The sequence below is a fragment of the Hyperolius riggenbachi genome, chromosome 8, assembly GCF_040937935.1.
Source record: "Hyperolius riggenbachi isolate aHypRig1 chromosome 8, aHypRig1.pri, whole genome shotgun sequence".
Lineage (NCBI taxonomy): Eukaryota > Metazoa > Chordata > Amphibia > Anura > Hyperoliidae > Hyperolius > Hyperolius riggenbachi.
Window position 1 is genome coordinate 205,827,259 of NC_090653.1, and position 22,632 is coordinate 205,849,890.

Sequence of the window (22,632 nt, forward strand, 5' to 3'; positions counted from 1 at the left end):
TCTAGTGGTCCCCCAATAGTATTCCCTGGTTCCCCTCAACCCCCAATAGTAATCACTGGAAGTCTAGTTCCCCCCTCCCCCCCAAAAAAAATATATTATTCCCTGGCTAGCGGTCCCTGTCCTCCCTCTAATAGCAAATATTACCTGGCCCTCTAGTGTTTCCTCCCCCCTCCCCCATAGCATACCCTTGTCTTCTAGGGGACCTCCTCCCATGCACCCACAGGCTCCCGCATTGAAGCACCACAACAACCAGCATGCACCCATAGAGAAACTGTTCCCAGCATGCCCCCATTGAGGCACCACAGCTCCCAGTATGACCCCATAGAGAAAAAACAGCTCCAAGCATGCCCCCTTAGAGGCACTAAAGCTCCCAGCATACACCACAGCTACCAGTATGACCCCATAGAGGAAACAAAGCTCCAAGCATGCTCCCTTAGAGGCACTACAGCTCCCAGCATACACCCATAGAAGCTCCCTTAGCTCTATAGAGGTATGCTGGATACTTTGCCTCTATGATGACATGCTGGGAACTGTGGTGTCTCAAAGGGGTCATGCTGGAAGCTGTGGTGCATCAGTGGGGCATGCTGGGAGCTGTGGTGCATCAAGACATGCTGGGAGCTGTGTTGGTTTTGGGCATACTGGGAGCTCTGGTGTCATTTTGAAAGCTGTGGTGCCTAGAACCTATATAGGGGGCATCCACCATTGTGTGGGGCCTCAGTGCCCCCCCCCCCCCCCCCCACAAAGGCAGAGTAGCACAGCAGGCAGACATACTCACCTCCTCTGCACACTCTACACGATCTTAGTGATTGTGGCCAATATCTCAATAACTTGAATTGAGCTTTTAAGCTAGGAAGAATCATTTACTTTGCAAAAGCAGATTATCCACTAAAAACAAAGAAAATCAGACATTTACTAGAGCTTTTTAAAATTGCCCTTCCATCTGTGGCCAGCCTAACATTGACTTTGATCCTTCCTTTAACATAACCTTAAATGACTGACATTAGCAAAAGAAGAATTTAGTCTAGTCCCACATATTTCATTCATGTCCTCTGGTATTTCAGCTCAGATACAGTCATGGCCATGGAATATGCTGGCGCTTTATAAATCAATAATAATAGCCAAAAATATTGGCACCTTTGCATTTATAGCTCTCTATTGAAATTTTGGATCACTCTTACTTTGTGAGCTGCTCCAGGTCTCTCAGGTTTGAAGAGTTCCTTATGCCAACTGCTGTTTTTAGATCTCTCCACGGGTTCTCTCAGGAGATTTAGATCTGGCCTCACTGCTGGCCTTTACAGAACTCTTTTTTTTAACAATTTCTGGTTGCTTATTGAATTATGCTTTGGGTCATTAGTCCTGCTTTAAGGCCTAGGACCTCTGGCTGAGTCACAGCTATTTGACACCGGACATTACATTGCACCCCAGATTTTTTCATTAGTCTTCTAATTTTATAATACCATGCAAACAGTAAAGACAACCAGTGCCTGACGCAGCGAAGCAAGCCTAGAACACCTGTTAACCTCCTCCATGTTTGATTGCAGGGGCATGTTCTTTCCTTTACTGGTAACTTGTTGTCTTATGGAAACAGTCAATTTATGTGCATCATTGAAAAGCTGTATTTAAGTTGTTCTGAAGACATATTCCCAGACGAATTGTGTCTTCCAGAGGTAGTATTTAGCAGGCTTCAGTCTGGCTTTTTTTATTTTTGTGCCTGCAGTTGGGTCCTCCTTGGTCTCCTGCCATAACTACCTTTTTCATTCAGATGGCAACACATAGTGCAAGGGTTGTAAACTTCTTTACAATGCTGTACACAGTGGACACAGCAATGTTAAGATCTCTGATCTTAACAGAGATCGACTTGCAGCCTTGGGATTTTCTATGCTTTTTATCATTTTGGTTCTCAAATCTTCAGACAATTCTTAGGTCTTCTTTTTCATGCTAAGTATGGTACACAGACAACCAAAAGCAAGATTGAATCAACATGTTTCCATTTTGCCAGTGGGAATTTCCATATTGTCAGCACCTGTTAATTGCTACGGGTAAGATGGATTAAAAAAATTCAGAGGAGCATCATATACTTTAAATACAGTTATTTCATACAATAATGTTGCTAATAATTTAGTCAAGGCCATTTTTGATGTTTTTTGAAGAAGGGGACTAGATCCCAGAAAGCTTGCATAATTTAACTCCATCAGTTACCCATTAAAAGGTATTATTTTTTTTACAAAACTTTGTTTTTTCTACCTATATATGATGTTTTCTGTGGAAAGTCTTTTTCTCAGTTGTTTCTTCCAGCACCAATAAAAAAGTAAACACAACAATACCAAGGCATTTGCAAACATTTCCTGGGAGTAGTGGTGCATTTTCTGACCTAAATGTGAAGATACCAATATTTTTGACCATGACTGTATATTTACAGTATATGTGTTTAATTGTGTCACCTTAAAGTCTTTTATCATAATTTAAAAATAAAAATACTATTTTTATTTCCTTTCTTGATACTGTATATGAAGAGTTTTTGCCATGCCGTTCTTCCCGAAGCTTTACTCCATATTCAAGATTTTTCCATAAAAGTTATAGATATGTTGTATTGAAAAGTATAACTGATGATATCACGTTTTTAAAGTTGATTACCTCAACTTCTGCATCTGAGGAACCAGTTGTATGTTACCACGAAACACCCTTCAGGCTCTTCATGTTCACTTAGTATATATAACCCTGATGACCATCACGGTTACATATCAACCATACATTATAGTACCAACCATACATGTATGGTTGATACTATCTTTTTACGAATTTACGAAATTACGAATTTCGAGATTGTATTAAAAGTTGCCTTCACACATACTATTTGCCTATTTAAACCCTTCTTGCTTGTTTGTAAATATATATTCAAAGGTAAGGCATTTGACTTATCCACTATGCTGTTTATATTGATATTTCTGATTAGAAATATCTTTGTCTTTTAATCAGGTGTTTATCCATGTACATACTTTCTGTGTTAGTACTGCTTACATCCTCAGCTTCCGTGCCAGATTCATATTATAAAACAAGTATGTAAAATCCAAATATATTATATAATCTACTACACAGACTAGATTCACATTTCCCTTCACTTGCTATCAGTTTGATATATTAGAACAAATGACTGTTTTATATTTGGCTCTTAGAGTGCAGCTCTATACAATGAACTGTAGGATGAATGCAGATGTTGGTACGGATTAGTATAAAGTGAAATTACGGTAAGAACTTGGCAAAATGTACCAGACTGTGAATGGATACCTTCAATTGGGATCATAGACCAGGAAGCCCTGTGCCAAAATCTATATCCACTAAACTAGGATGCGATTATTAAAAAAATTCAGTTAAATACAGATGTACCAGTTTTAAAGCTTCAAAGAAAATGAGATTTGCTTGATCATTTTTAAGCTTGTTTGAAAATATCTGCCAAAATTATAATCTGTATTTGCTTGTGTTATAACTGTATCGATACCTTATATTATAAGTGCCACATGATGTGTTGTTTGCATCATGCAATGTACTATATGTTATGAATAAAAATACTGTGGTCACAGATGGTAAATGGGGTGGGGGAGGGAGAGCAACCCATATTGGTGCACAGAGCATACAATTCTACAGTACTCGGGACTGGCTCATGGCCAGATTTTACATAAGGCACTGTAGGCTAGTGTCCAAATGTTTCCCCCTAGTGAGTCACCGTTGCTGCTCCGACAGGCTCCACTCCTACCACCGATGCAGGTGTATTGTGCAAGCAGTGGCAGTCAGGTGACAGATGTAAGCACAGCTCAAAGACGACTTGGCAAGCTGGCAATTAAACTTGCCCATACTATAAAACTTGTTCTCGTTTGCAGTGTCTCATCTGTGAGAAAAAGAGAGGAAGCCTGTATGTGATACCTGTCACTGGGGCTGAACGGGGGCTACACACACACCTCAGTCATATGGCTCCTAGTGTTGGGCGAACATCTAGATGTTCGGGTTCGGGCCGAACAGGCCGAACATGGCCGCGATGTTCGGGTGTTCGACCCGAACTCCGAACATAATGGAAGTCAATGGGGACCCGAACTTTTGTGCTTTGTAAAGCCTCCTTACATGCTACATACCCCAAATTTACAGGGTATGTGCACCTTGGGAGTGGGTACAAGAGGGAAAAAAATTTAGCAAAAAGAGCTTATAGTTTTTGAGAAAATTGATTGTAAAGTTTCAAAGGAAAAATTGTCTTTTAAATGCTGAAAATGTCATGTTTCTTTGCACAGGTAACATGGTTTTTACCGCCAGGCAGTCATAAATGTAATAAAGAGAAGAGGTTCCATAAACAGGGACCGGTAACGCTAACCCAGCAGCAGCAGCAGCACACGTGATGGAACAGGAGGAGGCGCAGGAGGAGAAGGCCACGCTTTTTGAGACACAACAACCCAGGCCTTGCATGAGGACAAGAAGCGTGCGGATAGCATGCTTTTTACCGCCATGCAGTCATAAATGTAATAAAGATAAGAGGTTCAATAAACAGGGACCGGTAACGCTAACCCAGCAGCAGCAGCAGCACACGTGATGGAACAGGAGGAGGCGCAGGAGGAGAAGGCCACGCTTTTTGAGACACAACAACCCAGGCCTTGCATGAGGACAAGAAGCGTGCGGATATAGCAGCAATGCTTTTTGCCGCCATGCAGTCATAAATGTAATAAAGAGAAGAGGCTCAATAAACAGGGACCGGTAACGCTAACCCAGCAGCAGCAGCAGCACAGAGCACACGTGACGGAACAGGAGGAGGCGCAGGAGGAGAAGGCCACGCTTTGAGACACAACAACCCAGGCCTTGCATGAGGACAAGAAGCGTGCAGATAGCATGCTTTTTACCGCCATGCAGTCATAAATGTAATAAAGATAAGAGGTTCAATAAACAGGGACCGGTAACGCTAACCCAGCAGCAGCAGCAGCAGCACAGAGCACACATGATGGAACAGGAGGAGGCGCAGGAGGAGAAGGCTACGCTTTGAGACACAACAACCCAGGCCTTGCATGAGGACAAGAAGCGTGCGGATATAGCAATGCTTTTTGCCGCCATGCAGTCATAAATGTAATACAGATGAGAGGTTCAATAAACAGGGACCGGTAACGCTAACCCAGCAGCAGCAGCAGCACAGAGCACACGTGATGGAACAGGAGGAGGCGCAGGAGGAGAAGGCCACGCTTTTTGAGACGCAACCCAGGCCTTGCATGAGGACAAAAAGCGTGCGGATATAGCAATGCTTTTTGCCGCCATGCAGTCATAAATGTAATACAGATGAGAGGTTCAATAAACAGGGACCGGTAACGCTAACCCAGCAGCAGCAGCAGCACAGAGCACACGTGATGGAACAGGAGGAGGCGCAGGAGGAGAAGGCCACGCTTTTTGAGACGCAACCCAGGCCTTGCATGAGGACAAAAAGCGTGCGGATATAGCAATGCTTTTTGCCGCCATGCAGTCATAAATGTAATACAGATGAGAGGTTCCATAAACAGGGACCGGAAACGCTAACCCAGCAGCAGCAGCACACGTGATGGAACAGGAGCAGGCGCAGGAGGAGAAGGCCATGCTTTTTGAGACACAACAACCCAGGCCTTGCATGAGGACAAAAAGCGTGCGGATATAGCAGCAATGCTTTTTGCCGCCATGCAGTCATAAATGTAATACAGATGAGAGGTTCAATAAACAGGGACCGGAAACGCTAAACCATCCCAGATGTTCATTGGTCATGTTACTTGGTTGGGGTCCTGGAGTGTTGCGTAGTCATTTCCAATCCAGGATTGATTCATTTTAATTTGAGTCAGACGGTCTGCATTTTCTGTGGAGAGGCGGATACGTGAACCTTGCAGGCAACGGCATTCTTCAAGCTTCGGGTTATTTTGCTGACCACGTGCTCATGCAACTCAGGCACTGCAGAGCGCGCAAAGTGGTAGCGGCTGGGAACCACGTAACGTGGGATGGCCACTGACATCATGCCCTTGAAGCTGTTTGTCTCCACCACTCGATATGGCAGCATTTCGCAGGCCAGAAGCTTGGCTATGCTGGCTCTTACTGCCACGGCCCGGGGGTCATTTGCTGGCAATTTCCTCTTGCGCTCAAACATCTCCGAGACAGACAACTGAACCGTAGGGCTGCACAACGAAGGGCTGTTGGTTGTTGTGTTTGATGAACACTGGGAGACCTCAAGAGCACTACTCCGGAAAGTGACAGTGTCAGCGTCATCTGATTTTTTGGAATGTTTTGAACCACGCAATGGCTGGGCTACTGCTGCTGCTGAGGCGGGTCTGGTGGTGAGTCTGGTGAACCCAAGGGAGGCAGTGTTGCTGGTGGTACCCTGTCCTGCCGCGTTTGCCCACAGAGTGGGATGTTTGGATAGCATGTGGCGGCTCATGCTGGTGGTGGAGAGGTTGTTAATACTTTTCCCCCTGCTCAGGCGGGTCTTGCACACCTTGCAAATCGCCATGGTAACATCCTCAGTGCAGTCTTCAAAGAAAGCCCAGAATTTGGAGCACCTGCCTTGCTGGCGATTTCTGTTTGCGCCTCTTTTGCCTCTCACTTGAACTTCCACGCTTGTGGTGCCTGAAATTGCGCGCCGCCTACCTTGTGGCACAAGGCGAACTCGTGCAGCAGTGGGTTCTTCAACAGACTCATCTGTGCTGCTGCTACGACGGCGATGTTCTCGTTCACAAACAAAATCTGGGTCTATGTCCACATTGTCCATACCCTCCTCTTCCATCTCCTCAAACTCGTCATATGTCATTGTGGGGGGCCGCCGCCGTGGAGTACAGCTCCCCAGCACAACCGTCAGGGGAAACACCTCTTCCCTTGCCCCTCCCTCTTTCACCGGATTTCTTCCTCATTTCACTTATCCTTACAGTACACGCTGACTGGCAGCAGTACAGTGGCAGTACAGAAATGCTATACAGTGGTGGGTGAGCGGTGTACCACTATTGCCAGCAGCGACACAGAGCACAATGCTATACAGTGGCGGGTGAGCGGTGTACTACTGTTCCCAGCAGACAAAGAGTGGCAGTAAACACAATGCTATATAGTGTGGCTGAGCCGTGTACACAGAGTGGCAGTAAACACAATGCTATATAGTCTGCTATATAGTCACCCCGAACGGGGTGATGTTCTGCAGCACCCGAACAGTGGCGACCACTGTTCGCCCAACACTACTGGGAACGCAGATTTTAGTACCTAAACACACGATACAACATGTTTTCCGGGGTCGGACTCTGAGGCACATACAGATGGTCCCGATCATCATCCTCATCATACAACTCTTCTCCTGAGTCTGACCCACCCACCACCTCTGCCACCCCAACATCCCCAGACACAGTCACAGACCCCTCATCGTCCTCAACATTAACTTGGGATGCTGGCCTGAGCCCGACCTCCTCCTCCACATCAGGCCCCATCATCCCCTCAATGGCAGCCCTCATTAATCGCTCTGGCGCCGGACCGATGGACACAACGTTCTCCTCCGGGGAGGGCTGCTGCTGACCACTGGCTGCTGGGGTGGATGTTATAGCTTGCGTGGGGCGTTGGCTGTTGCTGTTGTTGGGAGTGCTGCTCACAGCGGAGGTCTCTGAGGAACTCATGGTGAGCTCATATAGTGGTTGACGGTGAGTGGAGTATTACTGATCCCAGCAATATACACACTGACTGGCAGAGTACGCAATGCTATATAGTCTGGCTGAGCCGTGTACACAGAGTGGCAGTGAACAATGCTATATAGTCTGGCTGAGCGGTGTACACAGAGTGGCAGTACACACAATGCTATATAGTCTGGCTGAGCCATGTACACAGAGTGGCAGTAAACAATGGTATATAGTCTGGCTGAGCGGTGTACACAGAGTGTCAGTAAACAATGGTATATAGTCTGGCTGAGCGGTGTACACAGAGTGTCAGTAAACAATGGTATATAGTCTGGCTGAGCGGTGTACACAGAGTGTCAGTAAACAATGGTATATAGTCTGGCTGAGCGGTGTACACCGAGTGTCAGTAAACAATGGTATATAGTCTGGCTGAGCGGTGTACACAGAGTGTCAGTAAACAATGGTATATAGTCTGGCTGAGCGGTGTACACAGAGTGTCAGTAAACAATGGTATATAGTCTGGCTGAGCGGTGTACACAGAGTGTCAGTAAACAATGGTATATAGTCTGGCTGAGCGGTGTACACAGAGTGGCAGTACACACAATGCTATATAGTCTGGCTGAGCGGTGTACACAGAGTGGCAGTACACACAATGCTATAGAGTCTGGCTGAGCGGTGTACACAGAGTGGCAGTACACACAATGCTATGTAGTCTGGCTGAGCGGTGTACACAGAGTGGCAGTAAACACAATGCTATATATAGCGTGGCTGAGCGAGGTGCACAGTGGCAGTACACACAATGCTATATAGTCAGGCTGAGCCGTGTACACAGAGTGGCAGTACACACAATGCTATATAGTGTGGCTGAGCGAGCGGTGTACTACTATTCCCAGCAGACACAGAACAGTAAACACAATGCTATATAGTGTGGGTGAGCGAGCGGTGTACCACTATTCCCAGCAGACACAGAACAGTAAACAGAATGCTATATAGTGTGGCTGAACGAGCGGTGTACCACTATTCCCAGCAGACACAGAACAGTAAACAGAATGCTATATAGTGTGGCTGAGCGAGCGGTGTACCACTATTCCCAGCAGACACAGAACAGTGAACAGAATGCTATATAGTGTGGCTGAGCGAGCGGTGTACTACTATTCCCAGCAGACACAGAACAGTAAACAGAATGCTATATAGTGTGGCTGAGCGAGGTACACAGAGTGGCAGTAAACAGAATGCTATATAGTGTGGCTGAGCGAGCGGTGTACTACTGTTCCCAGCAGCGACACACAATGACTGGGGGGGACCCTGGCTAGCGTGGCTGGAGAGCGAACTACCCTGCCTGCCTACCCAAAGCTAAACCCACAGAGAAATGGCGGAGATATGACGTGGTTCGGGTATTTATTTACCCGAACCACGTGACCGTTCGGCTAATCAGAGCGCGTTCGGGCCCGAACCACGTGACCCGTTCGGCCAATCACAGCGCTAGCCGAACGTTCGGGGAACGTTCGGCCATGCGCTCTTAGTTCGGCCATGTGGCCGAACGGTTTGGCCGAGCACCGTCAGGTGTTCGGCCGAACTCGAACATCACCCGAACAGGGTGATGTTCTGCAGAACCCGAACAGTGGCGAACACTGTTCGCCCATCACTAATGGCTCCTCCACTCTTGATTTATTGGTAAGCTATCTTTCACAGTAGTCTTACCAGTTCTTTCATAGTGGTTTTTTGGCTGTGTGTGTTCTTTCCTAGACCTACACCCCCGTTAGACTATTTATATTTGTTCGCTCTTAGTCCTCTTCTACTCTGAATACAAGAATTTAATCTTTCTCTACTGGCACATATATCCTTTGAGATGCTCTATACTGTTTTACAGGCAGTTTTTTGATTGTTGGAAGACACTCAACTTAACCCTTGGGCGTTTGCAATTTCTGTTGGGTGTTTGCAATTTCCTCCAGCCCCAGGAAGCTTGTGCGTCCCTCGCTGCAGCTCTCAGTGGGTTGCCTGGGGTTCTCTCTGTTGCAGCTCCTGACCTGGTGAAGTCAGCAGCTACTGCGCCTGCGCAAGTGGGTGGCCGTGCTGCTTGGGGTCATGCTCCCGTCGACAGCAGCGTTCTGCACAGGCACAGAGGTACTGCGTCTGAGCAGAGAACTCCTGGCAACAGGAGCGTTAATGTGAGCAGTGCGGCCGTGCGGTCCTGCAAGAGCAGTAGCTGCTGACCTCGCCAGGTTGGCAGCTGCTACGGAGGGGGCACTGGGCGACCTGTTGAGAGTGGAGCTGCGGGGAGGAACAGACAATCTTCTAGGGGCAGGAGGAAGCCCTAGGTAAGTAAATCTGTTTTTTATATTTTTTTACCTGATATTTACTTTAACCACTTTAGCCTTCGGGACGTAGCTCCTACGTCCAAGTATGCAGGCTGGACGTAGGAACTAGGGCCGGAACTGCCAGGGTGCGTGGGCCGCCCATTTGCCCAGAGATTAATGAATGTGAAAGCAGTTTCCATTTATTGATCTAAGTCCCTTAGAACAATTGCTGGCTTCTATGGAAAAGCCGCGATTGTTCTGTTACACATCCCCTCTTCACTTCCTGTAATTTTGTTTACAGGAAGCCAAAATAAAAAAAACTACGGCTACATACATTTTTATTAAAATGAATAGACATTTTTACATTTAAAATGAACTGTTTACCTCCCACGCACCCAAAAATATTTAAATGCAATTTTTAATTAGAAAAAAATTACAATAAAAAAATAAATAAATAGTTTCCTAAGGGTCTGAACTTTATTAATATTCATGTCAAGAGGTTAAATGACTAATATTTTTTAAATTATAAGCTTGTAAATGGTGATGGACGCAAAACTGAAAAAATGCACCTTTATTTCCAAATAAAATATTGGCGCCATACAATGTAATGGGGACATAATTTAAATGGTGTAATAAATATCTATGAAATGAATGGAATGAATACAATATTTTCCATATTGCAAGAACCACTTTTGGTTGACATTCATTGTTCTGACAGATGATCCTGAAGCACCTTTTGGTAAAACAAGGATTTCATTATGGATTTTATGATGGTAAGGTCATCAGTCCATGATGCAGCGCAGCAATCCCAAACCATAACATTTTTTCCACCCTAATTTGCAGTTTATACCAGTTTGTTTTTTTCAGGCAAATGCTGTCTTTGGTTTTTCCCAAAAATGTGTTTTGATATTGTGGTTAAATGACATGATTTTTGCCTTATTTATCTGGAGCACATTGTTTTAGAAGTCCTAGTCTTTGCCTATAAGTTATTAAGCATACTTGATGGTGCCCATACATGGTGGCTAGGTGGCTGAGTCACCATACAGAAAGTGAGTCCAGATAGCAACTGGTTTTCTATCCTGTCAGGGACGTCTCCCTGTCACAGGGAAAAGTAGATGTGGAGATAACCAGGGGACACGCCAGAGCCTCTCCCCTCTTCACACAGTTCAATCGAACGCTGTAGTCAGCATGAACTTCCTAGTGACATCACTCACTCTCCTCCTACGGTGGCTCTGCACAACCACAAAGGATTGACGTTTCAGCTGTGAGCCAGCTTTCCTCAGAATCAAAAGCACTTGTATTGCCATCTAGTGGACTTTTCTGTATGGTGACTCAGCCACCTAGCCCGGATCCTTTGCTGCAGCACTCCCACAGCACACCCAGGAAGGAGCTGGTAAGCAACAGTATAACTCCATTGTGGATTACAATTGCATCATGTCCATATATTTGAATTATGAACTGTTACCTGCCGCTTAAGCAGTGCATAGCAATCGTGCTGGATGAATATTTGTGCCATCATCATTGGAGAGACTGAGAAATTTCATCAGTATCAGTGAATTGAATGATAGCGTTTTGCTTCTCTAGTCTGCATGCAGGAATTGTGCTACATGCCATAATATGAACTTCTCCAGCTAGATGCCACACAGCATGTTGCTTTGCTGACAACATCAAGAACTTTTTCTTGGGCAGGCCTGTCCCATAAGAGCTCTGAGGGTTGAAGACAGGGAGGTCTACCTGTGGTGGTTTCTCTCCCATGTCAGGGGTATTGCTTGTGGGTGGCGTTGGGGCTTGAATCCTGGGTCTTTTTATATGGGGGGGTTTTGCACTCTGGGGTTCACACTGCGTTATCTTTTATAGAATATTTAGCAATAAATGGATTTATACTTTTGCAATTACGGGTTTTTGTACTTTTTTCATTAGTGTCATAGTGTGCTTAGCACACAATTGTATGTGAATTTTTCATAACATTTTTTCCACCCTAATTTGCAGTTTATACCAGTTTGTTTTTTTCGGGCGAATGCTGTCTTTGGTTTTTCACAAAAATGTGTTTTGATATTGTCGTTAAATGACATGATATTTGCCTTATTTATCTGGAGCACGTTGTTTTAGAAATCCTAGTCTTTGCCTATAAGTTATAAAGCAAACTTTATGGTGCCTATACATGGTACAATTTTTTAATTTTGTTTTGATTAGATAATGTAGTTTGATTATTATGTTAGATCGAATATAAAGGTTTTTCCAACATGTCCTATTTTCATTGAAAAAAACGGGATAATCATTTGTTTTTCTTGATTGAAAAAAAAGATTATTTTGGCTTTCATTTGATTTAATTGTTTTGGTTGAATAAACTGGAAAATCGAAAGTTTTTATTGTACTGTATATATGGGCATCATTAGACTTGACTTTTTTTTTGATTATTGACAGCTTCATCCGGATTCATTTCCTATGTAGATTTAATCTGTGCAGTTTCTTTCTAAGTTTAGATTTATATACTTTGACATCAGCAGGAATGAGAGCAACTTGTAGGTCACATGATGACATTTTCATGTTCCTATATGCTTGTTTCAGAATCTTTCATCCTGCTTGTGAACTTACTCAGACAGCTAGGCTGGGTAAGGTGGCAGTGGGATGGTGGATGTCCAGTTGTTTGATTATTTTATATCCTTTATCATACTTACAAGAATCCATAAACTTCTTTCTGAAGGCCACAGAGATATCATCCAATCTAGGCATGGTTATACCTCACACTTCAGCTTCATACAGACTATAGTAAATCTAATTAAATGTCTAATGTTTAACCTCCTTGGCGGTCTGATTCTTTCCAGATTTTAGGGTCTAAAAGCGGTGCAATTTTTTTTTCACTCTTTCAGACCCTAAAACCTGAAAAAAATCATTCTGGCAGTGAGATCTGCAGCAAAATAAAAAAAAAATGTACCTTCCTGGGCTCCTGTGCTGCAGTTTTCTCTTTGTCCACAAGATGGCGCTAATATACATATAAACAAACTTCTCTATATTTCTCTAATATAGAGAAGTTAGTTTTCAATATTAGCCCCGCCCCCGATGACGTCACGCTGCCACCATCGCTCTGCTGCCACCACCACGGCTGCGCTGCTCCAACTAACTGCCGGGTCCCCGGAAGAATAGCGGGGACATGGGGGATCCCGGCGGCCAGGGAAAGACCCCACACTGTCGGGGAGAGAGGCTGGAGTCCCGCTGTGCAGCGAGATCGCGCGCGGGACTCCACAACCACAAGTAAGGCTCTGCAATGCATACCCCGACCTGAGCTCGGGATCACCGCTAATAGCTTGTTTTTTCTACCCCGAGCTCAGGTCGGGAAAACCGGCAAGGAGGTTAAATAAGGTCCCCTCTAGCATTTTTCTTATATCTGCCCTTGATTTGGTGCACCTGATTCTAATTGTAGCTATTTCGTATAAAAAAACAGGAGTGTACTTATATTTTACATATGTTTTTATGTTTATCGAATTGGCCTTATTTTATTGATTACAAAATGTGTGTGGGGCATAATTTTGATTATATTTATTATTTTTCAAATGAAGAGTACATATGACACTTGTGTCCTTAACATGTTGAAAAGTCAAATATTTCTGTTAAAGTCAAATATACAATACAATACAATAACATTTCTATAGCGCTTTTCTCCCATAGGACTCAAAGCGCTTAGGCTCTCTCAGATTCAGTAGTTAGTAGGATGAAGTATTCACACAACAAAAGTTATATTTCTGCAAATGCCAGACTGAACAGGTGGGTTTTCAGTCTGGATTTAAACACATCCAGGGATGGGGCTGTCCTGATCTGTTGAGGTAAGGAGTTCCAAAACATAGGGGCAGCATGACAGAAGGCTCTGGGACCAAAAGTTTCCAAGTGGACTCTGGGTATGACTAGATTATTAGAACCTGTGGATCTGAGAATGCGGGGATTGCTACGCAGCTGTAACATATCTTTCAAGTATCCAGGGCCTAGATTATTCAGGGATTTAAATGTCAGTAGGCCGATCTTGAATAGGACCCTCCATTCTATAGGTAGCCAGTGAAGGGAATGCAGGACTGGCATGTTATTGCACATCCCATTGCACGTATAAATATAACTATAATAAATCTTACCTATGAAGAAAATACACAGACACAATTGGCGAAAAGGCCGCGGCCATTTATTTTGGGAAAACCAAATATTAATATTTCATAACAAATGAATTTCTTTATTTAAACATACCAGCAATTGACACAAGCATTTTAATCAACAAATGTCCGCCCACAAGGGTGACATTACCCATATGGTACCCCAAGTGGCCACGACGGGGAACGACACATAGGGAGGGGGGGGGGATGAGACGCTGGAACTTCAGTCGGCTGCAGGCTCCAAGCAGCCAACCCTTTTATATCACCGGCTCCACTTCCATTGGCTGCTCGTCCAAGCCCGCGAAGAGGGACCAATCCTCAGGTCCCCGCACACCTGCAAGGTAATCAAAAGAGAGAGCCAGTACCTGAAGGGGAAAACCCGTCAGGGATGGCTCAAACATGCAGGTGCAGGCTAATTGCCTGCATCTGACATGTTATTGCACATCCCATTGCACGTATAAATATAACTATAATAAATCTTACCTATGAAGAAAATACACAGACACAATTGGCGAAAAGGCCGCGGCCATTTATTTTGGGGAAACCAAATATTAATATTTCATAACAAATGAATTTCTTTATTTAAACATACCAGCAATTGACACAAGCATTTTAATCAACAAATGTCCGCCCACAAGGGTGACATTACCCAAACGACCAGAGCGGCCTAGCCGAACTGGGCCCCCACCACCGCGGCCTTCTCAATGACCGAATGCAAATTAGCATTGAAAATATCAGTGCCAATTTCGGATAAATGCACACCATCCGGCCGATAGAGGCCTGCTACCGACTCCTCCAACTCCACGTGACGGAGCGATACACCACCAATGTTCAACAAAACCTTATGTATGAATCTATTCAGTCTTTTACGGATTTTGTCCATAAACTTCAACTGATTTTTAAACCACACCAACCGGGGGATTACTTCGGAAAAAATCAGAACTGTGTGAGGCAGCTGCAGGGCAAGCTGCTGTAAATCCTGCTTCATTTTATTCATAAGCTCAATAGTGTTGCGTTTTCCTATATCGTTACCTCCTGCATGTAGTATAAGGAAGTCAGGCGCAGGCCAAGTCTTACTTTTTTTAATAACCAAATCAAAAAGGCCGTCCCAGAGGAGACCTCGAGTACCTTGCCACAAGACTGTAAATTTGGCAGGATCAAGGAACAGGTTCTCCGAATATGGGCGGAAGCGGGCTCTCCTCCTTGCCCAATAAACATACGAGTGGCCAACCACCCAAATTATGACTTTGCGACCTGGAAATTAATTAACACATAGATTAGGTCTCACATATAGTTTAAATCTGTTGGACTCCCACCTACCAATCCTTTGAATGTCTGCATCTGGGAGCCCCATTTTAGCTGCCTCTGTGGCAGCACCGATCCGGAAGGAATGGGCCGTGAAATGAAAATCTTGCAAACCTAAAAGAACCAGGCATTTTTTTAAAAATCGCCCGGAACTGGAAAGCTGAGACTGGGACACCATCACTGTGTACTAAGAAAGAAAGAGAATCTGGTTTGACTCTCAGATAGCTCTGTACGGCCCAATAAGGGCAGCAAGCTGAGCCCTCCAGCCTTCCAAGGCGGAGCCAGGCCCCTCTCCCTGTTTGGTCAGTTTTAGATTTGCATATATAAACAAGCACACTGCCTTCATGTAACATAACATGATCAGACAATAGGTTAGAATTGCAATGTTTGTTCGCTGCCACCATTTCTGAAATGCGCAGCGCCCCGAAGAAAGCCAGCGCAAATGCTGCTTTAAATAAAGTACACTCGTAGCTGTTCAAACAAACATTAGTTAAGACTCTAAACAAATCACCCAACATTGAGAAGGATACAGGCCTTCGTGAGTCAGGGGTCCTGCTTAAATTTCTGCCCAGACCCTTCAAAAATTGCGCAACCACGGCAAAATCTTTATGTACTGTCGATTGAGCCAATCGTCTAAAAAACGAAACACCTGCTAACAACCTCAGAATTCGACTGTAGGAAGCACCTGAATCCAATTCCGCACAAATGAATGCTAGAAAAACTTCCGGCCCGCATCCTACCGGGGAAACCCGTATATTGTTTGAAAAAAACACACCACTTACTCCAAGCTGCAGAGTAGCTGTTCCAGGTAGTAGGGGCAATAGAATTTCTGACAATTTCTTGGATTCTGCTCATATCAGCCTCCAAAGATATTCTGGGCAAGGGGATCCAACAACATCCGCTCCTGGGGCCGCCAGCCTGAATGAGGTCCACTGTTGGCGAGACAGGGCGTCAGCAATGTAATTAACTTTACCAGGCAAATAAGTTGCTTTCAGCCAGATGTTATACTTGAGACAGAGAAAAACCATATGCCTGAGCAGGCCAACCACCTGGGCTGATTTTGCTGACAGGCAATTAACTGCAAACAGAACACCTTTATTGTCAGTGTGCACTATAATCCTTTTGTTTTCAAATTGCTTACCCCACAAAGCTAGGGAGACTATTACTGGGAATAATTCAAGCAGTAATATGTTTCTTCCCAGGCCAGACTCCTGCCAGCTAACCGGCCACCGTTCGGCGGACCACTGTCCCATGAAAAAGGCTCCATAGCCTACTGAACCCGCTGCATCCGTACAAAACGACATGTCAGAGTCGAAAACGAAATCCTGCTGCCACAAGGACCTGCCATTAAACAGGGCTAAAAATTCCTGCCAAACTGCCAAATCGTCTTTTATATTCTTAACCAATCGAACATGCTGACGGGGGGACTTACAACCTGCTATCGCCAGCGCCAATCTTCTAGAGAAAACTCTACCGACTGGCATAATTCTGGAAGCAAACGCCAGGTGGCCCAGAAGAGATTGGATCTCTTGTACGGTTGCCTTCTCTTTTTTCATCAAAACATGGATAAGCCTTTTTAAACGAAATATTTTAGACTCTGGTAATCTAAATTCCATGTTAACAGTATCAATAGTTATTCCTAAAAAATCCAGTGTAGTAGTGGGAAAGACAGTCTTATCTGGAGCTAAAGGAACCCCGAACTCCTTCATAGTGTCTGTGAAAGTGTCTAACACCTGCTGGCATATGCGGGAATCCGCTGGACCGATCAGTAAGAAATCGTCTAAGTAATGCACTAAAGAACCGTGAACTATCCGCTGCCTGACCACCCACTCCAAGAAAGTAGAAAATGTTTCAAAATAAAAACACGAAAGGGCACAGCCCATTGGCAGGCATTTGTCAAAGTAATATTCACCTGCAAAACAAAAACCTAAAGAACTAAAACCGTCCGGCATAATGGGTAACAATCTAAATGCCGACTGAATATCTGTTTTAGCCAACAAGGCTCCTTTTCCAAACTCTCTTATCACATCCAGTGTCTGATCAAACGTTATGTATGAGACAGAGATGACATCCTTATTAACACAATCATTTAATGAGTCGTCCTTGGGGAAGGACAAGTGATGTATTAATCTAAATTCATTAGGTGTTTTCTTTGGAACTACACCTAAAGGTGAAATCCTAAAATTCTCAAAAGGGGGGGTGACAAATGGGCCTGCTACCCTCCCCGCTGCCAACTCTCTGCAAATCTTCTTAAAGGCTATTTGCGGGAAGCTTTTTACTGACTTTAGGTTAGGAACAATTTTACAACCCTGCCCAGTAAAAGGGGGGATCTCAAAGCCTCTGGTAAACCCGTCATAGAGAAGGCGGCTGCTCTCCTGCCTTGGATAGCTGTTTAACCAAGGCAGCATATTTAGAACTCTCACTGGAGTCGGAGCCTTTAAGAAAGGGCTCCTTGTTGCTACTGCCCTGGCCTTGGGAACCTGCCTTCTTAAAGCAGCGGAATGCAGGATGAGCCCCACTACAGTTGTTGCATTCGTGCCTATACCTGCAATTTGACAGGAACTTACACTGATTCTCATTAAAGGCAAAACAAATACCCTTTTTAAAGTTCCCAGAAGGGGAACCAGGAGCGGCCTTTGTGACCGCGGAACGTTGCGGCAGCATATAACCCAGCCAAAGGGCCACCTCCTTAGTTCCCCATGACAATGAGGAATGAACAGTCATTCTTTGACGAAATGCCTCGTCATAATTCAACCAGGCATAACCGCCAAATTGTCTATAAGCTTCATGTATGATGTCGATGTGCTGGAGAAGGCCTGACGCTAACTCAGGCTTCTTCTCTATCACTACAGCAGAGTAAACTAAAAATCCCTGCAACCAGTTTGCGAAAGTGCGCAAAACTGGTCGCTTCCTTTCTTCCTCGCCTTCCTTCTTTTCTTTGCTTCCCAAGTCCTTGTAATGAGGCAAAAGGGACAAAATATCCAAACATTCACCTTTCCAAATTTTCTCTTTTACAGTAAGGCTTAAATGGAAACCCAGCGGAGAAGGTGAGCACGGTAACGCTTCCTTATAGTGCGTTTCCGCAATCCCTGTTAACAGCTGAGGGGGGTTACCCCCTGAAGCTGCTGACTCTCCTGAAGGCAGCCATACAGGTGCTGGCGCAGGTGCAGCCTTACTAGTTCCTGACAGCTGATTACCAGCCTGTAACTTAACAGTTTCAGCTAATGAGCTAAACATACCAAACAAGACATCTAGACGCTCAGTAATTCCATCCAATGAATTAGAAGTGACATGCTCACCTGAGGGAGAAACAGAAGGAGACCCTTCTGATGCCTGCTGAACCTCTGCCCGGCTCACTCCAGCAATGGCTTCCTGCTGCGCATCAGCTGTGCTGTCATCCTGCCGGAAGGCTGCCCGGGGCATTCTGGTCTGGCCCCTGCTTCCTCCAGACTTTCTCCCTCTTTGCACTCCAGGCTTCGCTCTGGGTGTATACGACCGATGAGGGGGCGGAGAGAACACCTTCCTCGCTTTTCTTGGCCGCTTGCCCATGCCTGCATGGCGAAATAACTCCCCTTCTGGCTCCGCCTCAGCCTGGCTGGATCCGGGTCTCTCATGCGCCCATTCCCTGCGAGCCTCCTCCTCTTCGCCCTCTCTGCTAGAGCTCCGCTCACGCACTAGGGGCTGAGGAGAGGCCAATTGGGCGGGTTCCGTGTCGTTTCCGGGCGGTGCGGAAGGCGCCGCCATTGCTGCTGATTCGCTGCTCGCGTGTGCGAGCAGCTCTCTTAGCCACTCTTCGCCGTCCTCCTCACGCGACCTGCGCAGCACCGCTGCGACGACATCCATTATGGCGACAACGTGCTGGGGGATGAGACGCTGGAACTTCAGTCGGCTGCAGGCTCCAAGCAGCCGACCCTTTTATATCACCGGCTCCACTTCCATTGGCTGCTCGTCCAAGCCCGCGAAGAGGGACCAATCCTCAGGTCCCCGCACACCTGCAAGGTAATCAAAAGAGAGAGCCAGTACCTGAAGGGGAAAACCCGTCAGGGATGGCTCAAACATGCAGGTGCAGGCTAATTGCCTGCATCTGACATTATGTGGCAGTGACGGGGTTGGTTGGTTAGCAGTCTGGCAGCAGTATTCTGTATCAGTTGTAGGCGGTACAAGACCTTTTTTGGAAGGCCAGTGTAGAGAGCATTGCAGTAGTCCAGTCGGGATGTGATGAAGGCGTGGACTAAGGTTGGCAGATCTTCTGGGGGTATGAGGTGCTTGATTTTTGCAATGTTCTTCAGGTGAAAATAGGATGATTTCACCACCGCAGAGATTTGAATTCTGAAGTTTAAATCCCCATCAATTAGAACTCCCAGGCTACGCACATGATCAGAGCTGCGTAGATCCGTGCCTCCTATTCCCAGTGGTGAAGACTGCAAGTTAAGTTGTTTTGTTATCATGCTCTGCCCTCCAATCAGAAGGACTTCAGTTTTGTCTGCATTTAGTTTCAGCCAGTTGTCATTCATCCATTGCTGTAGTTCATGTAAGCATTTAGGAAACAAATATTGCTTTCATTTATCAGCACATTTTAAGAGTAAATAAGTTATGTGTGTGATTCAAGGAAATACTGGGACAAATTTCAGATTTATACTACAAAATGTTACCTCCGATCATATGTATTGCCAGAGTGTATATAACTTAGGCAGCTGTTAACCAGACAACTGAAGTGTTTACAGTATGAAGCATGTTAATATGTATTTCCAATCTTACATACATGTGTTTGTCCATGGTTTTAAATACAGCACCATAACTATACTTCATCTACCTTATGGGGCTGTTAATGGGGCTGTTCACAGTGCGGACGTTGCGTTACATTGTAACGCTGCGTCACAAGACAACGTACTGCATGCAGTACTTTGGACGCGGCTGAGCCGCGTTAGACTGCTTGCACATGCTCAGTAATCTTGTGGAGGAGCGGAGAGCGGCCAGGCACATGGCTAATTAATATGCACTGCACGTTATGACGTGCAGTGTTTACTTCCTGGAGCAGCCGCTCTGTGCGGCGATTGGCCGGCAGGACCACGTGATGCCGCATGCGCATAAGAGTGCGCATCACGGCATCACTGACGCCAGAGTGAGCTGCACAACGCGGCTCACTCTGACGTCCAGATCCAGCACCACCAGGCGTTGAGTTAGGGGGACGTTATGCGACCTTAACGCCCCCTCTAACGCAACGTCCTGGTGTGAAATTAGCCTTAGGGTTGGCTGGTCACAATGCACATCACAGAGGCAACATATGCATAGAATGCATATTGTGCTTAAGTGTTATGCAAATCCCATAGTACCTCTAATAACTTTGTATTGTTTTGAAGATGGGAATATACATACTGCATTACAAATGGCATTAAAAGTTTAAATGTTTAAAAGTTTTAAAGTTTAAAATGGCTTTAAAAGGTCAATATAGGTATATTTTGTATATTGGTGTATACAATTGTCAGTATTATTATTAAGCCAATGTTTGTTTTTTACCTTAAACGGAATATGTTGGCCCTTTATAAATCAATAATAATAATAATAATAATAATAATAATAATAATACAGGTTTATAACCATTTTAGCATGTCAAACATCCTTGCAAATTGTATACCTCCCACTTGTGTGTGGGTGGGGTTATCTTTTTTTATCTTTTAACTGTATTTACACAACATTTTATCTGAGTAGATTTACTTTTTAGCAGTGTGTTACAGTTTATTGAGTTTTATTCTCTCTTTCCTAGGTAAATAATTTAATTTGGCATGTGAGATGTCTGGAGTGTTCCGTGTGTAGGACTTCTCTGAGGCAACACAACAGCTGCTATATAAAAAATAAAGAGATATTCTGTAAAATGGATTATTTCAGGTAAGGCAGAATGAATATTTTAGTGTTGACTGGCTTTTGAAAAATGACCACTGTTAAAACAGTTCAGATTACAGCTGTTGCAGTAGACTTCATTCACACTATGGGGTTGATTTACAAAGCTTATCTCATAAATTCTTTCCTAATGAATTTCTCACTTTGTATTTAAAGTAACCCTGAGTTGAAGAAATGTAAAAGCTTTATACATACTGTACATGGGGCTTCTACCAGTCCCCTCCTCAGCTATTGCTCCCACGACCTCTTTCTCTGCCTCCTCCTTCTCCTGTTACAAGCCCCGTAAGTTTGTCCAGTCGGTGCGCACTGTGCATGTGCAGCCCCGCCATGCTTTCGTGGCTGGGACCGGCCTGCGTAGTACTACTGCACAGGCGCAGAATGCTCCCAGCCACAGGAGCGAGATGGGAGTGCACTCGCAGCCTTACTGCGCATGCGCCAACTGGCCCAGACTTGCCAAAGTTACGGGTCTTGTAATGGTAGAAGGCGGAGAAAGACAGTGTGGGAGTGATCGCTGCGGAGGGTAATGGAGGAAGCCCCAGGTAGGTATAAAACTTTTTATATTTCTTCATCTCTGGTAAACATTTAAGTAAATTTTCAGTACTTTTAGAGCAAGAAAAAAAAATCATTCAAAATAAACTTAACATCCGCAATACTTTTCTACTTGTTGGGTGCTTTTTTATATATACGTTAAAAATCATATAAAGACAGATAATTTATGAGATCAGTTTTGTGAATCCACCTTTTTGTGTTACTAAGTGAAGAAATTCATTTTTGCGTGTAATAATGCAAACCCTTTACTGACTGTCATTAATCCAATGCCTTTCACTGGTGATGTTCCCATAATATGTGATGTGAATTGTATGCTGTTTGTAATGCTCAGCAGGAGATATATTGGTGTGCAGTAACACACAATTTGGGCCATATGCAATTCAATTTTTCTCCTGAGTTTTCTCCTAGGTGATATTTTTGAAGCAAGAAAATACTCAAAATAAATTTGATAGTACCTTTTCACCAACCTTTTTTCTCCTAGGTGATCATTTTTCAACTTCTTTTTAAAATAACTTTTCAGCACTTTACAATAAAAAAAACTACCAGAAAGTAGGTGAAAAGGTACTATCAAAATTATTTTGAATATTTTCTTCCTTGCTGGCAGTTTAAAAGGGATTCTCTTGACAAGGTGTAAAAATATCACCCAGGAGAACACTCAGGAGAAAAAGTTATTTGCATACTGGCCAATATGTGTTGATATGACTATGGGGAAAACACATATGAAAATATGCAGAAAATCATGTATGCATTTGTGAACTCGTGCATATATTCATTCATTTATAGTTTTTGAGAAATGTACATACAGGTCATCATAATATG

At 44.5% G+C, this 22,632-nt stretch overlaps 1 protein-coding gene across 1 annotated transcript in view; it reads left to right on the plus strand.

Moving 5' to 3' along the window:
• LHX6 (LIM homeobox 6) overlaps nt 1–22,632 on the plus strand; it is a 239,868-nt gene that overhangs the window by 74,368 nt on the left and 142,868 nt on the right. The window contains exon 3 of the mRNA XM_068249721.1: nt 21,131–21,252. Coding sequence (XP_068105822.1) covers nt 21,131–21,252 — 122 coding nt within the window. The remainder of the gene's footprint in view (nt 1–21,130; nt 21,253–22,632) is intronic.